Source organism: Squalius cephalus (assembly GCF_949319135.1).
Source record: "Squalius cephalus genome assembly, chromosome: 24".
Classification (NCBI taxonomy): Eukaryota; Metazoa; Chordata; class Actinopteri; order Cypriniformes; family Leuciscidae; genus Squalius; species Squalius cephalus.
Window position 1 is genome coordinate 22,002,111 of NC_137145.1, and position 17,974 is coordinate 22,020,084.

General features: G+C 37.6%; 1 protein-coding gene across 2 annotated transcripts; it reads right to left on the bottom strand.

Annotated features, from left to right (window-relative positions):
• Nucleotides 1-9: 9 nt before the first annotated feature.
• On the bottom strand, nt 10-17,901 carry morn5 (MORN repeat containing 5). 2 transcript variants are annotated; one of them, XM_079861452.1, is made up of 6 exons: nt 17,738-17,901; nt 17,098-17,245; nt 12,770-12,881; nt 12,530-12,661; nt 2,953-3,046; nt 10-72 (listed from the first exon to the last, which is right to left on the bottom strand). In XM_079861452.1, exons 1-6 carry the CDS (start codon nt 17,782-17,784, stop codon nt 57-59), a joined length of 549 nt encoding a protein of 182 aa, XP_079717578.1. In that variant the 5' UTR covers nt 17,785-17,901; the 3' UTR covers nt 10-56. The 2 variants fall into 2 exon arrangements, with proteins under 2 accessions (XP_079717578.1, XP_079717577.1); XM_079861451.1 differs by lacking the exon at nt 10-72 and having other exon boundaries at nt 2,879-3,046; nt 17,738-17,857.
• Nucleotides 17,902-17,974: the final 73 nt, after the last annotated feature.

Consider the following 17,974-nt stretch of genomic DNA (forward strand, 5'->3'; position numbering starts at 1 on the left):
AACAGACTAGCGCTCTTGGTTCGCCCCTTCTCCTGATAGTCTCGTCTGACTCTTGTTCAGCGGTTGGAGACTCTGAATGCAAACAAAAGGAATGTAAAGTTACCAGCATCAGTGTTAAACATTTAGGTTGAAAAAGGGAAAAGCACAAGAGATGTGGATGGGAAATAAGTGGCATAGGACCAGGTGGTAAGACATATTTTCTCTCTTTTTCCTCACCGAAACACGCCACGATTGAACGTGGAAGTTGTGCTAAGCAAGTGAAACGAATTGACGCTACTTAAAAAACTTAAGTTGACTTCACTTTTGCTTGCTGTCTTGTTCTTACACCCATATGCAAAGCATCCGTGTTTTCCGGGGCCTAAAAAGGCCAGCAGGGTTGATTGTTCCACAGATTTCATTTTAAAAATAATAAAATTGTTCTTAAATTTTAAGTCCATCACTTAATTGTATAAATAACTGCCGACATCTTGTTTTGAAAGGAGATCGTTTGTTAGAAACTGATTGTTTCATTTTAGATCCAAGTGACACGTTAAATAATAATTCCTAGTCTAAGGTTGAATTTTTCAAAGGTCCTGAGGATGTCTAAAACTTCCCCAATTTTATTATTTTCAAAAATGCATTGCAATAACTGTTGTCCTACCAGTTTACTGCAACCATACACTACAGATAACGTTGATCTTGCTGTGAGATTATTTCAAATTGAAAACAGTGCTCTCAACAGTTGTACTAAAAAGAGAGAAAGAAAATATCAAACACGAGGATCAAGACAGGATTTTCAATGACAAACAACACTATTTTGTGCAAAAGATGGAAAGGAAGAGGACGACTGAGACTAAAAAGAGCACTTGAGTAAAATGTAAAGATAGCTACATGTAAAGAAAATGTACATGTAATGTATTTTTATTTAAGCGGTGTCCTGAGACGAATGTGTCTGTGTTTCATTGTTTTCTTCATACATGTGTGCCGTACATGCCTCAGCTGTGACCGGAGAGCAGGAGTGTTGGGTGTACAGCTCTGAAACCGGGGGAAAAGTCTGAAATTGTAACTTAAATTTGAGAAAGACATTCTTGTGTTCTGAATGAGGGACAAGGCCTCTACATTCTTGTATTTATTATGACAGGTAGCCTGTAAGCACTTTCCCCCACTTCCACATGTCTGTTTTGTAAAAAAATAAAATAATGAACTATTTCTATGGCTGTGCATCATAATGTTTTTCTTTTAAAAAAATGAAATCCATTTATAACCTGACAAAATAACACAATTTGCTCTTGTTAATTAGATTGCTAGATTTTCCTCAGAATTTAACTATCTATTCTATATATAACATTTTCATGACATCTATCCATCTACTCTCTCTCTCTCATATATATATATATATATATATATATATATAGGAACAAGGAGAAACATTAGACAGTGTTAAATTAATTTTACATTTTCAATAGAACATATGTTGTATTAAAATACAATACCACATTTTCTTGAATGATAAAACATTGCTTTTTTACTGTGTGTGTGTATATATATATAAGGAGAGAGAGAGAGAGAGAGAGAGAGAGAGAGAGAGAGAGAGAGAGTAATTTTTTAAGTACAATCAGCTTGGATGTTTTACATCATTTTAACTTAAATTACATTAAACTTACTTAAAAAATGAGTTGAATCTTCTATAACGTATAAAAAAGTTTAACTTAACTTATTTTGATGAGTTAAAGCAATGGAAAAACATATGTTGTCATAATTTATAGATCATACAAAATGTTTTACAGTAGATAGATAGATAGATAGATAGATAGATTTTTTTTATTCAAGACCATCAGATCCAGGCACAGTATTTATCATAAAACACTCTTTTACAACATGAAATGCAGATTTTATATCTGACTGCTACAAGTTACTATTATGACAGGTTAGGATATTATGAAATGTATGAAATATTACAGATAATTTATATATATATTTTATCTGGATGGTTTTTGTCACTTTCAGAGAGTTTTTTTTTGTTGTTGTTGCCCTGAGCCCTGGTTAATTTCTGCCTGTGGTATAGACGCATGTGCCGGTGTGTGTGCACGAGTGTAGCAGGAAGCAATCACAGGCTGATGGAGGAGCTGGCAGACCCTTCACGGGTCAGTGTGTGCAGTAATGACTCCATCACTGATTCCATCAGCATCACACACAGGAATTCCCTGTCAGGCCACATCACAGGATTGAGCTCGCATATCCCGTGTTCTCTTTCAAAAGACACACTGAGACATAATCTTTGACTAACCTATCCTCTCTGTGCTCAAGCACACACACTTTCTTGAGTGCAGAAAACTTTGCATCTCATTTATTTCAAGCTGAGCATTTACGTCAGTAGAAGTATTCAGCTGTTGAATGTTAGTGATCATTTACTTGGACAGAATACAGCAATGATGTAACATTTCTTACTTGAGTTTGTACCCAAACCCCACTATTATCTTGGCAAACGTGATTTTGTCTTTAAAATAAGCTGTATGGAATGGCCTTTAAAACCTAAACTCACTTAATTATATTCTTCTGATTTGATTATTTCGTAGTTTGTTATGTAACTGTTCAGTTGAGATATTTTTTCTGATTGGACACTTTCACTTCTCATGATTGTAAAAAAAGTACTAAACACTGTAAACAATAATGCTAATTGCGTAATAAATATGTTTAATATTTGATTTGTTAATATACAGTAGATATGCTCATCGCTTAATGCAAACTCATGTTTTACTTTTCCATTAAGCATTCATTAATCCAGAATACATAAAGTATGATTTCTGTGGGTTGCAATTTAACAGTTGTTAGTATAGTGATAATCATTTTAAAATATTTTATTTTTTAACTCAGTTTAAAATTTGGAAAGGATAACAGGATTGAAGAAATAAACAAATGAATGTAACAAAGCTGCAGATGACATCCATATGAACTGTGTGTGAGTATTCTCACTTCTCCTCTAGTGTGCTGCTTCTTGGATAGTGGCCAATGAACTCATCCCAGCTTTTCCTGCATGTCCGCACAATCCACTCGTGTTCTTGGTCATCTACAAGGGCAGATAATACATTTTTCATTCATTCTGATAAGAAAAAAATAAATGCTTTCTAGATGTAGGCTATAATAAAAGCATGAAGTCTGCATGTGCATAGGCTACTTGTAAATGAAATAGCCTATGTGGTATTTTTTTTTTTTTTTTCTGATTGTTTGGTCAAAAATCGAGCTCCAAAAGGCATGTGTCAAACTCATTCATATGCGGTTAAAGGCAATTTACATTTTTTACGTGCAGGATTAAGACAACAATTATGAAAATTCGCTCTCAGCAGCCTACTTCACGCGACAATCAATCACTCCCTTTTTTCATTCCCTTCCCAGAGATGATTCCACAACCAAAAACAGTGAATAATATACTGCTTTTTTAAATGGTTAAAACTGAAAGGAGTTGTTAATTGCGGAGCGCGAGGTAGTTCTGCTGCTGGTGCTGAATGTGAGCGCGCAGCTGCACGCACTTGAGCGCTCACCCCCATGAACGTGGCGAACTGGGCCCATTGTTGAGAACAGGTCTTAAGCTCTCCTCTGATTGTCGATAATTGCACGCGATGGTCCTAAACGGCCTCTCCACGCGCCTCCCGCCACTTCTACCTGGTTCCCGCGCGCAGCAATTGAGACTTTTCCAGCACGCGACCGGCCCATTCTGCGACAGCTGCATGCTAACGTCTCACTTTATTCACTCGCTCCCACCTCACGCTCTCCACATGGAGGTCACACTCGAGAGGAACATTTCATCACTATTTTAAACCAATTAATACCTCCGTGGACGCTTCAACCAATGGCTGATGGACAGGGTCGGTCTACAATTACATTTCCGTAAATGCTCCGAGTTCTCGCGGTTATATTTGCACGAAATTAGCACCTCAGTCCTTATTGTTTGCCTGGCATTCATACACTTGCTAAATTCATAGGCTAATACAATCCCATTTCAGAGCAGACGTGTCACTCACATCAAATCTACTGCAAATAAATTCTCCTCCGTATCAGTTGTCTAGGGCTTAAAGGGCTTGAAAATAGTAACTCTTGACATGAAATTTACATGACAATAGTGTTTTAAATTGAACTGCGTAACAGGTAGCCTAAGTCCGTAGCGTAGACGTCAAGCTTACAAAAGCAAAGTGATTATAATATAGGCTACCGGACCTTACATCAGTGTGAATAGTTGGAAACAAGCATAACGATATGTATTTAGGCCTAAATATTGTTCCTGCTGGAAAATTTGTTATCTTTAAACAAGCCACAAGTCACTCTTGCATAAAAACACCAGTAAGTCCTTATTGTCCATTTGTTTAGGTTCCTTGGTCATGAAAAAATACCAGGTAATTTAAAAATTGTTTTTATTTTTCATGTAGGCTTTTGTTCTATAAAATATTTTTGAGTAGCCTCTTTGAGTGCAATCTCTATAAAATGATTAAAAAAGTAAAAAAGTCCAGTAACCACAAATGACTGGAATAGTCATTCATTCATAGGTCATTCACAATTGCACATTCATTGTGGGAACACTGTTTAAAGAACTGTCTAAGCCCTCATACTTCCTAAAACTTTGCTGAAATTCATCTCCTTGAATTTCCGTAACCCATATAACCATCTATTTGTTTTCATTACTAATGTTTAGTTTCTTTTTCTTGGCTTTTTTAATTCTGATTTTCCCCCTTATCAATTTATTCCCCTTCTGCCCTTGTCTTTCTTGTTTATGTGGTAGTATAATTTATTTTTTATTATAAATGGGAAAGTACAATCATTTGGCTTTTTTTTACTTTCCCAACATTTGCTTTTTTTCTTAAATTTATTTTAGCTACATGCCTGTATTTTGTGCAAAACACAAAATGACAGTTTCCTCCTCACTTTATTCAAACCTCCTTTCCACATGTTCACGTTGAGCCCTCATTCAGGTGGTCTAAATGAATATGACACACATTCCACGATCAAAGCCCAGGAGTCAGAAAGGAAGCAGTAATGGTACCTTGTTAGGAGGTGTTTATCTTAATCCCTAAAATATAATCAAAAGGAAAAGTGTTTCCTTCCAAACAGAGCCGCACTTTTCATTAATGGATTTAGGATCTCTGATTATCGCCTGAGATTATTCCAAGGCTCGAGGAGCTGTGTATTCCCACCAGGTGGATGATCATCTCCTGACAAGGTTTGGTGTTCCCTAAAAAAAGTGACTATGGGCTCAGGCCTTGGCTGCTTTCATTGGCGGTGGGATTTTTAAATGTGAACCTCAAGCAATTATCACAGAAGCAGGAAACCACTGCAACCGTATGGCAGTCAAGCTTCTGGCTCAAGTGAGGTTTTGTCTTACCCGGGAACAGACGCTAAAGTAAGACAAAAGACAGTATTGTTTAAAGAGCATTATCACACTCAAATTCCCAAATATTTAAAAGGATAGAGCAACATATTTGCTAAGCCAAGAATTACTATTATTGTTTCTATTTTACAGTTGTTTGTTCTAAATCTGTTAACTATTCAGAACTTAACTTGTCCTGCTCCAGACATGAATGATAAGAAGAATCCAACCCCAAATTTCTATAAAATTCTTGTCTAAAAAAATGACTCTGTTGTTCAGTGCAAGTCTATAGGAGTATTTAGCTGTTTATTGTCTGCCAGGCAAAATTTTTTTTAAATCTTGTTATCATGTGAGGGATATGATAACAAAATTAAAAAAAATTGCCTGGCAGACAATAAACAGCTAAAAAAAAAAACATAGACTTGCACTGAACAAGGCATCTGAGTCATATCTAGAGACAAGAATATTATTGAAACTGATTGAACATTGATGATACCAAAAATATCATCCTTATAGCAACCCCCTGGCAACCAGTCAGGGTGTAGTTCTGCATTGGCAATCACAACTCAGAAAACTACAAGTCACTTTTAGTACTATGCAAGGTTTATTTTCATAGTACTAAAAGAAACTTGTAGTTTTCTACAAGAGTGGTGATACTTGGTAAAATATGGTCTATATATTAGTATGTCTTGACAGGTCAATCAAATGTAATTACTGTAAATGGAGTGTATCAACCCCCTTGCTCATTTACACACATTGTTATTAAAGCTGGTTGTAAACAGGATTTCCAGTCCCAACGTAAACCAAACGCCTGCCTTCTGCTGCCTGCTTGGCTTCAGGTTTACTGCAACCTAGAAACCCTATAGTCCCTAAAGCCTCTAATCCTGCTACCTCTGCTAAGCAATGCTTATTACAAGCGTTCTGTGTAATGACAGGGCTTTAGTGACGCCCCCGCTCATGTTTCAAAGCCTTTACAGTCAGGAAGGAAACAGAGGAACCATCCCATGTTCTTACATTCTTTCAGGCAAACCTTATCCTCCAAGAATCTTATAGATGAGACAAGTAGGTGTTTATGGAATTATTTGAGTATTGTAATTAAAACTATTTTTACATTTTCTGAAGCAAACATGAGTTGTGCTTGCCTGTGCAAAAGATGCCACCGTGATTCAAGGCTGTTCTGGGTGGTTGCTAGTTGGTTACTCTCTGGTCAGTAACCGGTCTAAGTCAAAAGAGCCCACTTCCCAAGTCTCTGTGCTATTCTGATCCCTATGGTTCAGGTCCCATCTTTATGCAGATGAAAACTGTAAAGGCCTGTTCACACCAAGGACGATAACTATAAAGATAACGATAAGAAAAAAATTCTCAATATTAAAGAATAGAAGAGTTCACACCACAACTATAATGATAACGGCACAGAGAAACGATATCGTTGGAATCACTTTCAGAGCGATTTTATCCAGCTGATGAACGATAAAAACATAGACAGCCAATCAGAATTCATCCTGCTGCAAACTTGAGCATTTAAAGTGACAGACAAACGCGCTTAGAATAAACAGAACGATATCGTCCGCTGGTGTATCACGATATCAGCCTTAGGTTGGTAGACATGGTAAGTATGGTCTGCAGTTGGAAGTTAGTGTAAAAAGTGCATCATATATTATGATGTATATTCTGAAATTGGCTTAAAATTTCAAATATGTTTGATATGCTCAGACTGGAGGGAATCATAGACTGAAGCAAAAAAAAAATTGGAGTGTGTTCCCATCATACACTACGCAATTTTCTGTAAATGCTCCGGCAGCCCAAAATCTTCAGACTGGCTCTAGCTTTTGGAAACTGCCATTGACTCGCCCTGACTGCAAATCAGGGCAAAAATATGGGCAAAAGTCAAGAAGTATATTCCAGATTTAGAGAAGTAATAGCACACCTCTCCTCAACAAGCTGCAAGATTTGAGGTATAATTCGAAGTGGTTAAACGAAAATGTTGAACACTTGGGGTTAGAGGTTTAAAGTAAAAGAGCAAATACCACTAACTTTAAGTTACTGTTATTTTTTTTTAAAGACAAGCATATGGCTAAAACTTTGCTTGGAGTATACAGTTACCGTGCTTTGGTGTGCTTGGATTGAAGACAAAGACGAGAAGCTGGTCAACTTGGGCAGAATAGGACATATGGAGGGGACTCAGTCTGACTCCCATCTCAAGGGGCAGTCCTACATGATACGCCAACAACCGCGGCTTGCAATAACCCACCCTCCCTGACTTCAAATGACCAGTGTTGAGATTCTTTAGGGCTTCCTCCCATCTGCTTTTCTCGTGCTCTCCAACCAGCTTCAGAGTTGGCCTGCAGCCTGGGCATTTCCGCAGGCCTTCCTGTCCAGCCTGGGCTGCTCCTGTCTGGGATTGCCACCCGCTACTGCCTCCTGGATCCTACTGTTACTCTGCCCCACAGCTGTAGTTGGACTTGTCCCTCTTTCCTCTCCTCCCAAAAACATCCTCCCGCAGGGAATGTGGTTCCTCTTCGTTTGTCTCTTCAGCATCTGCGCACTCTGTGATCCTCCATCCTGGAGGGAAGCTACTGGCAATAAATTCTGTCTTCACACCCATTTTGACAAATGTACAGTCACCTCCAGGTGATAAAAATAAATCTATAGGATGCACAATATTCCATATTATAAAACAATCTAACGTAAGAGATGGTGTTGATTTAAAGCGTAATTCTCGTCAAAATGCAACCTAGGGTCTTTTTGTTAATCTACCCGAGGCAAACTTTCGCTTAAAAGCATAATTAGAATGGAAATGCCACTTTTAAGTTTGACCGTATTTTCGTTTTCAGTCAAACTACCTTTTGAATGGGAGTGCTAGGGGCACGACGATGATAGCATCAAAATCGCTATTTTTAAAACATCAAGAAGGCTCGACACAACATGAAACTGTGCTCGAAGTATCACCAGGGGCTCTACACATGAACTCGAGCATTGACAACATTGTTTGTGTACACAGAGTTTACTAAAAAGAAAGATTTTGAACAACTCACTGTAGCTGTTGTTGTTTCCATCCGCCAGCATTTTGTCAGTCAAAAATAGTCGATCTCTGAATGCAACGTAACAGGGAGGAGAGAAAAGATGGACAGCTCCTAAAGCTTAGCTATTAGTTAGTTTTCTCTGTAATAATAGCATTTTGGTGAAAAAGTTTTGGTGTTTGTGCTCTTGAGAGCATCTCTGTTTACAACGTGTTTTGCAGCCTTGAGCAATATAGCCAATCACAAACATATCTGTTGATTTCTTGAACGCAATTGGCCAATCAGATGCTCGCAAATCCTCTCGTTATAAGTTAACTCATAACAAACAAAGTGTAGACATTATGGGCCAGATTTACTAACAGCTTGCGCCAGCACAAACCTTTTGGCGTTAAAAAACTACTGTCAGGATTTAATAAAGGCACGCAGTGAAAAAATAGCGCTGAAAAGGCGTGGACAGGGTTATTTTTGTGGCTGACCTTATTGCATTTGTAGGAGTTTCCCTTTCAGACGCAAAATTTTATGGGAGGAGAGTATTTAAATGAATAATGCAAGGTGATTTACTAAAGTTTATTTAATGGTGTTTGCGCCATTATTTAAAGCCCAAAAAGGCATGTCTTAAACCAGACGCTAACTGGTAGATTGCGTAGGTCATTATGGAAATGATCCGGCTGCATCTGTGTTATTTAATTTGCAGTAGATTTAGTAAATCACGCACAGAACTTTCCACTTCCATCTGCGTTTTTTTGGAATGGCGCTCTCACGCTAATTTGCACTGTTTAATAGCCTAAATCTGGCCCCAAGTGTGCTAAATAAAGATTCACTGTGCAGTCAGCTTCATTGATTACAGTGGAACTTTGTGACATCGCGATGAATTGAGGTGACAGCTTTATATAAACTACTGTTGTGACAACATTTCAAGACCACCCACTAATATCGCAATTTTTTTTTAAAGAGCACTACACCAAAAAGCTTATTTGTCCCATTTTAGCTGATGTCCCACTTTTGCTGACTTCACCCTATAATCCATTCAGAATTTGAATTAAACTTTTGTTTTGCTGCATTAGGTAAGGCAATGGTTATTTATTACTCAAATATGTTGCCATGCCAAATCATGCATACAGTATGCTTGCTTTTCTGTTCAAATTATAGTGGTTTGCGAACATAGCCGCTTTAATAACAAATAATTTATCTGGAGCGTTTATACTGGGATGAGTAGGTTGTTGCTAGGCAACACGTAACTTCAAACTATTTCATGATATTCTATTTAAATGTGTTTTTAAGGAGGAAGCGCATCTAGCCTTACCCTGGAGTTGGTTCACCCTCCACCTATGGATAGAATCTTACCTATGGAAACTATCCCTTTAAAGATTGAGCCAAAGTTGCTAGGTCGAGTAGTCACAACTGCTAACTATGACTTACATGATATATCCACTTTATTGTAAGTGGCTTTGGTCAGAAAGCTTCTACTTAGAACATGAATGTAAATGCAAATGAAGTCTGTGATGTGGACTCATGTAGAAGCGGGTGGGCTTTGGCTCTGGGAGTCATAACTAGGATGTGGTTTAATGTGACAGGTCTGCGCTCTTGTGTAAGTCTCGGTCTCTGATGTTTGCTCTCACTTTCCAGCCGCATGTGGTAAGGATGTAATCCCAGAGGCCTGGAAATTATCTGATCTGAAGACTGAACATATACCACACTGGCGCAGAAGTGACAGTGTGTTTTCAAAGCCTGAATAGAGGCATGGAGTGACTGACACATGGAAATGTGTATTAATATCTAGGAACACAAATAACTGTCCAATATGAACACATAAATATATAAATATAGTTCTAAAAATTGTCCACACCACAACTTATAATGGTAATCATTGGAATCACTTTCAGAATTTTATTTTCCAGCTGTTGAATTATAAAAACATAGACAGCCAATCAGAATCCATCCTGCTATAAAGAACTCAAGCATTTAAAGCAGCAGATGACAAAACTCAAGTAAGCGCTTAGAATAAACAGAATGATATGATCCGGTATGGACGCTAATGTAGATATCCTTATAGTTATCTTTGTAGTTAACATTCTTGGTGTGAATGGGCCTTAACACTTTGAATGATGGGTGTTACAATTCCAACAGAAAGTGTTTTTTGGGGAGTTCTGTATCTGAAAAATCTGCGTGGGCTGATGCCGACACATAAGGGAGAAAGAAAAATCTGCTAAAGACTAATTTTGTTTGCGTCACCATGTTGCTACTATTCTTTTACCACACACGGATTCTGTTTCCTAACAATATCAATAAACAGCTTCCAATTAACTCGTAGAAGAAAATCTATGCATGTTTCTCCATAAGTAACTCTTCTGACATCTGTTTAGGATGTGTCTGTCTTCCTATGTTATAGTAACTGTAGATGTATGAAATAGACATGCAAGCTCACAATCAGACTGTGACGAAAGGTGGGGCTGCAGATCGTGTTGCATGTATTTGCTCAAGACAGTGTTTACCAAATTATGCAACTCACAATACTGGAAAACACAGCTGCCAAATAATTCCCAAGCAACGTTCTAAATACAGATACCTGGATATGAACTAGGAAAAAAATAGTGTAACAGCCAAAGATGTAAGTCTAACACATGTGTAGACCAGTAATTAAAAAACTACAAGAACATGTCCTATGCAAACATATGTTGTTCTAGTCGTATTTCTTCGATAAAAATAACTGAATATGGAAAAATGGTATTTAATGGTATATAAAAATGGTATGTAATTCCACCATTTGGTACTGATGGTAATAACTTTATTTCCACAATAAATAAAGAATAATGTATCATGCACCTGCAAAAATAAATGACAAAATCTACACTGCGGTATATTTTTTTATGTTTTTGAAAGAAGTCTCACCAACTCACCAACACTGCATTTATTTAAAGTCCCCCTGTAGTCAATAATTGTATCCCTTAAAACTCATCTTTGATCACCAAAATGATTGTGCAAATGAGTCCCGCCTCCACTCACTCACACCAGCTCAGAGATCCACTCGTTGTTGATCACATGTTGACCTGATTGGTTACAAGGTAGTTTGTGACGTCAGAAACACCAACGATTTCAAACTGTGTTTTTGAGACTATATTTGGTTCACTGCAGTTTTAAGGAGAAAATACTCAGCAATGGTGTCGACTTATGAATTTGCAAATGGTTTGTCTTAAAACGTATTAAAAACACCACATGGACATATTAACAACATTAAAAGCTGGATTTTCACCACAGGGGGACTTTAATAAAAACTAGTAAAAACTAATATTGAGGAGATATTATTACAATTTAAAATAACTGTTTTCTATTTTAATATATTTTAAAATGTTATTTATTATTGTGATGTCAAAGCTGATGATTTTGATTGATTGATTGATTGATTGATTGATTGATTGATTAACATTTCTTATTATTATCAATGTTGAAAACAGTTTAATATTTTTGCTTAATATTTTTGTGGAAACCATACTTTTTTCAGAATTCTTTGAGGAATAGAAAGATTTTTTTAAAAACACATTTATTTGAAAAGGAAACCTTTTTCTGTGTAGAGTTATAATAAAAAAATAAAATACTGGCCTCTTTAAATAGCTTCACTGTTAAACACTTTAACTTTTTTTTTTAAAAGGATAGACTGTATTAAATTATAAGTAGCATGTAACTTCCCCAACGCATATACAAACATATACATACATTCAATAAAATAATTCAGGTAACACAGGGATTATTAATTTCACAACCTTGTCTAATCAATGACACAGCTTGGGGGATTCTGGCCTCCTATCTATAAGGCTGACATCCCACGTCGGGCACTGGAAAATGTGTTTTACATTTTCCTTGAAAACAATTCAAATGACTACAGAACTGAGGCATGTCTGGCTAAGAGAAAAGACCTACAGATGAGTTATCTTACAATCTCACCGCTCAATCTTCAGCCCTACACTATCTACATGCATTTAGCTAATCCATTTATGCCACTCGAATGCTTGTGGTCTTATGTGTTCCAGGTGGAAGGACCAAAAGCAAATGTTTACTACTTCAGATCATGGACCGAGAACTATATTGAGATTTTGTGGATTTCATGGAACACGGTGTAGGAAATTGTGAATGACACACACACTCACAGACTAAAACTTGCAAGGGCACTTTCTCATACCTGCGTTCCTGAGAAAATTGCCATCATAGTCTTTGACGACCCTGGTGTTCGGATCATAAAAGCCATCGCCGCTGTCATAGCAACCATCAGGGATGAGCCGCGGGGGGTCCCGATCAGTTAACTGGGATTCTCCTATTCAAAGACATGGTGAGACTTGATTTCTTTCTTACATTTTTAGAGAATCATGCTGCTTGTCTATAAATGATCCCACACAATAATTCCAGTAATGTCAGACCATACCTGCTGGTTTGAGCCCATTACACCTCTCAGAGTAGAACCGCCTGTCTGTGCCATCACAGTAATCCCAGTCAGTCTCTTTATACTCCAGGCCATCAGAAAATGTGTATTTTCCCTATATATGTAACCAAAATATTTAGTCCATATAAAGTATTTGGACACTCAAGAAATACTTCAAAATTCCCTTGTATTAAATACAAAATATCCAAGCAAGAGTCATCTGTTTTCAGATGCACTCAATAGATAACCAAAGAAGTATTTTATCACATTAAATATCGACATGATCCATTCAATGTTAAAGGCAGGGTAAGCGATTTGTTCCAGAATTTATTTTTGTTATGCTGGTTGAAAGTCTCTTTACATCGTGATATCGATCACTCAGTTAAGTGGTCTAAATGTATATATATATATATATATATATATATATATATATATATATACACTCACCTAAAGGATTATTAGGAACACCATACTAATACTGTGTTTGACCCCCTTTTGCCTTCAGAACTGCCTTAATTCTACGTGGCATTGATTCAACAAGGTGCTGAAAGCATTCTTTAGAAATGTTGGCCCATATTGATTGGATAGCATCTTGCAGTTGATGGAGATTTGTGGGATGCACATCCAGGGCACGAAGCTCCCGTTCCACCACATCCCAGAGATGCACTACTGGGTTGAGATCTGGTGACTGTGGGGGCCATTTTAGTACAGTGAACTTATTGTCATGTTCAAGAAACCAATTTGAAATGATTCGAGCTTTGTGACATGGTGCATTATCCTGCTGGAAGTAGCCATCAGAGGATGGGTACATGGTGGTCATAAAGGGATGGACATGGTCAGAAACAATGCTCAGGTAGGCCGTGGCATTTAAACGATGCCCAATTGGCACTAAGGGGCCTAAAGTGTGCCAAGAAAACATCCCCCACACCATTACACCACCACCACCAGCCTGCACAGTGGTAACAAGGCATGATGGATCCATGTTCTCATTCTGTTTACGCCAAATTCTGACTCTACCATCTGAATGTCTCAACAGAAATCGAGACTCATCAGACCAGGCAACATTTTTCCCGTCTTCAACTGTCCAATTTTGGTGAGCTCGTGCAAATTGTAGCCTCTTTTTCCTATTTGTAGTGGAGATGAGTGGTACCCGGTGGGGTCTTCTGCTGTTGTAGCCCATCCGCCTCAAGGTTGTGCGTGTTGTGGCTTTACAAATGCTTTGCTGCATACCTCGGTTGTAACGAGTGGTTATTTCAGTCAAAGTTGCTCTTCTATCAGCTTGAATCAGTCGGCCCATTCTCCTCTGACCTCTAGCATCAACAAGGCATTTTCACCCACAGGACTGCCACATACTGGATGTTTTTCCCTTTTCACACCATTCTTTGTAAACCCTAGAAATGGTTGTGCGTAAAAATCCCAGTAACTAAGCAGATTGTGAAATACTCAGACCGGCCCGTCTGGCACCAACAACCATGCCACGCTCAAAATTGCTTAAATCACCTTTCTTTCCCATTCTGACATTCAGTTTGGAGTTCAGGAGATTGTCTTGACCAGGGCCACACCCCTAAATGCATTGAAGCAACTGCCATGTGATTGGTTGATTAGATAATTGCATTAATGAGAAAATGAACAGGTGTTCCTAATAATCCTTTAGGTGAGTGTATATCAGGGTTTCTGTTGTCCGGTAATTGCCGGACATTGGCCGGAAAAAAAATGAAATGTCCGACAAAATTAAATCTCTCCGGTCAAATTGTCCGATTAAAGCTGTCCTAACTAACTACACGAGACGCGACACGCGATAAAGGGTATCTTTTCCATGTTAATCAGAGTTTTTGTCCTAACCAGACGCGACAGCGACACGCGACATTTCTAATTTAGTAACGGTTTCTATTTTTCTGCGACGTCGCGCTGGAACATCAAACACAAAGTGTGGCAATGATAATCTCTGGTAGGCTACTGTTTATGTGCTTTATTTAATGTTAAAAGCGTGAAATGTGACTTTGAATATCATTTAGTGCTCCAGCTTTGAAGCTGTAAAAGCAACAATGGATATAATTAACCTCAGATCTTGAAATTAAACAAATGGAAACATGAACGTTAAAACTGTGAACAAACAAGTGTATTCTTTGACAAAGAATGTTTTAGTAACTCAGTAGCCTATGTATTTGTTTAAATGGTGTAATATTTGTGAATGTTATTATGTAGCTACTTATCCATTTTCTTGCGAGTGCCTCAAGTTTACTCTCTAGTCGGTAGTCGGTTAAAAAAAAATCTCTAAATTAGGCTATTATAGGCAGTGGACTAAACGCTACTACAGTTAGCCATCTCATTCCAAGATCTTTTTGAACAAATCCCTCACACTCAATTTTTCATAACTGTCACAACGAACCAGCAAAAGTAATGATTATGAATATGTAAAATATTGCAATGAGACATTTTAATTGTCTATTAATAAACAAGTGTTTTCTGTGTCGGCTGCAAAGATGAAGTCTGACTCGCGATCTTCGCAGTAGTGAACGCGCCGGAGAGACACATTTCATACGGATCACATCGTTTTATTTTGTTTTGAATGGTTCTGTTTAAAAGTAGAGATTTCTGTAGATAATAGATATATTTCTTTTTTATTTTATTTTTTAGGTGTGTGAGGCGAGTAGGCTACCTTATACGTTAAATTTCGGTTCATGGATGATAGCTTAACGTTAGCTCCAGTTCAGGCGCTGGCGCCTCCATGTCGTGATTATTTATTGTCTGCTATATTTACTTTTTATTTATTAAATCGAGAAAATTGGATAATGAAACACTGATTAAAATTAAGATACAATTAATACAAAACGAAATTCGTTTTAAAGAAAGGCTTTGTGCTTTCTGTTTGAGGTCTCTGTGGAAGTTTTAAAGCAGTCTTTTAGTGCCGCTTTGAACGGTCGCGACGCGTCAGTAATGGAGAACTGTCACGTAAGATGGTAATATTATTATTATAAATAATAAATCGTGTAATAATCCCGCCCCCCTAATTAAGAGGCGATATCTGACCGGCATATCATCAAAAATGTCCGGAAAATGAAACCTCTGCCGGTCACTTTGACGGCACCATTTTTTTTTAGCGGAAACTCTGGTGTATATATATATATATATATGTTGAAGGTCTGTTGAAGGTGTAGGACCATAAAATGTCTGTCCAATCATTGCATTCGGTCAATACGATGTCCTACCTGCCTTCAACATATGTATTTCCATACCTCCGCGCACCTGCTCGCGCAAACATCACACGTCATCAGCGCGCTTCATGCCATGCAGAGTTAAGCCCTACTCGGACTGGATTAGTTTAACATGGAAATGTGGGTTAAAGTCATTATTACTAGAGCTTCTCAGTGACTTTAGTCCCGTCCGAATGTGCCATCTCAGTAATCATTACGGACAATGTCAATAAAGATTACGCCGACTTTTACCTTCTGTAAAAAGGTCCGGAAAAATGACCTCAGGTAATACTAATCCCGTGCGAATAGACCCGCTGTAAATATGTACGTAAATATTCAGTCATTTCCTGTTTAAAAGTATGGAGGCGCTTGAAAAACCATTCAGTTGCGTTCCAGGCGGTGGGACAAGTCTCAAGTGTTTTCCACACCTTTACGATCAAAAAGAAGGTCGAAAGCACTTGTTAGAGGCACAAAACTTCTTTTGGCGTTAGGGAAGTGTCTATTACCAACATAATCCAATCTGAATTTAATTAATACATTGTTTGACCGGACCTAACTGTAGATTATGCTGCGTTCACACCATACCTACTGTCATTTGGAAGAGATGGAAACCTGTGACGTTATACTCTGAGCGGTTTGTGACTCGAATTTATGAGTTTCAATGACACTACTATCAACGACACTATCAACCCCGAAATGAATCAGCAGCAGTCAGGTGATACACGTCAGTTGAAGTTGTTTATGTTCATTGTCATTGCAATGTTATTTGCTTTGAGGTAGTTTAACGCCGCCGCTGTGACGCTTTTGTTTGCTCCCTGCTGTGTACGTTCATGTGTTTTGAAGGAGGCGTGGCTTTGGAGACGCTCTGAAGGGAGAGCGGGATCTTATGCTTTCAAAGCTAGCTCGCTATTGCTAGCCTCTCCGAAAATTACCTACCCTACCTTTAACAACCAGAATGTATCACGACACTCTTCGTCTGCATTCTAATCAGTATAACTATTATTTTATCATTGTAAAGTGTGCTTGTGCTATCTTTCTTTAAAATATTTGCCACTTGCTGTATCTGATATTTTGTTAAATATAAAATATGTGGCAGTTGGCATACTTATATTATTAACATTAGGAGCAGAGAAAGACCTGTTTGGATATTCCTTTCTCCCAAGTTCCCTCATATTTTGTTCCATTGGGGAAATGCAGCTCTCCTTTTCCATGGAACATGCCGTCTTTCATCTCTCCAACATATCTAGTGTGAGTGGGGATTGTGTATTCGCCCATCCCCTCCATCCTTTTAATAAAGACAACACGATGAGAAGAAATGCGATGGCTTGCCTCACTTATACCTATCAAAATTATTGTATCTTTATTCTCAAGAGTACTGCTAAACTGGCACGAGCATATTGCAAAAAGGGAAATCATTACATTATTATTTTTTGTTACTAGGAAAATATTGAGTCATTTTTTAAATTTGGTTACAAAATATCCCTTGACTTTTCAGTCATGAAAAATATTTAAAATATTCAGGAAACCCCATACATTTTATTAAATCATATGGAATAGTTTTACTTTACATTGTTTTGTACATTTAAAATATTTTAATATACCAGGTGCCTGAAAAAACATGGTCTACCATTTATGACATTTACAGTTATTCATTTATTAATGACTTGAACGTGATATAATGTATAGCCCATGAACATAGGCTAATCAGAAACTGGACACATCATATGCAGAATATGACATAATACAATATACATGTCGTCAAATTCAGTTGATTTACCTGCCATTTTTGTAATCTCCATCATAACTGCTACCCATGAACTCCATGTTGATACTGTTTCCATGGAAACACAACCGAGGCTCTACTTGTAATGGTAAAAACACTCCTTTGGGACATATGTAAATGTACTGTATAAATAAACTGATAGAATAAACGATATTGAATCATCTCAGAATAATAAAAAGGTTTTGAAATCTGCAGAAAAGTAGTGGCATAACTTTGCGTTGCGAAAGGAGC

Bases quoted from the DNA above. Each gene is read 5' to 3' on its own strand.
- morn5 (XM_079861452.1), bottom strand. From the start codon at position 17,784: ATGGAGTTCATGGGTAGCAGTTATGATGGAGATTACAAAAATGGCAG. The intron at 12,882-17,097 runs GTCTTTCTCTGC...TTACATATATAG, and splicing joins AGAAAGGAATATCCAAACAG to GGAAAATACACATTTTCTGA. The intron at 3,047-12,529 runs GTATGAGAAAGT...CTGCCCTTGTAG, and splicing joins CAATTTTCTCAGGAACGCAG to ATGACCAAGAACACGAGTGG.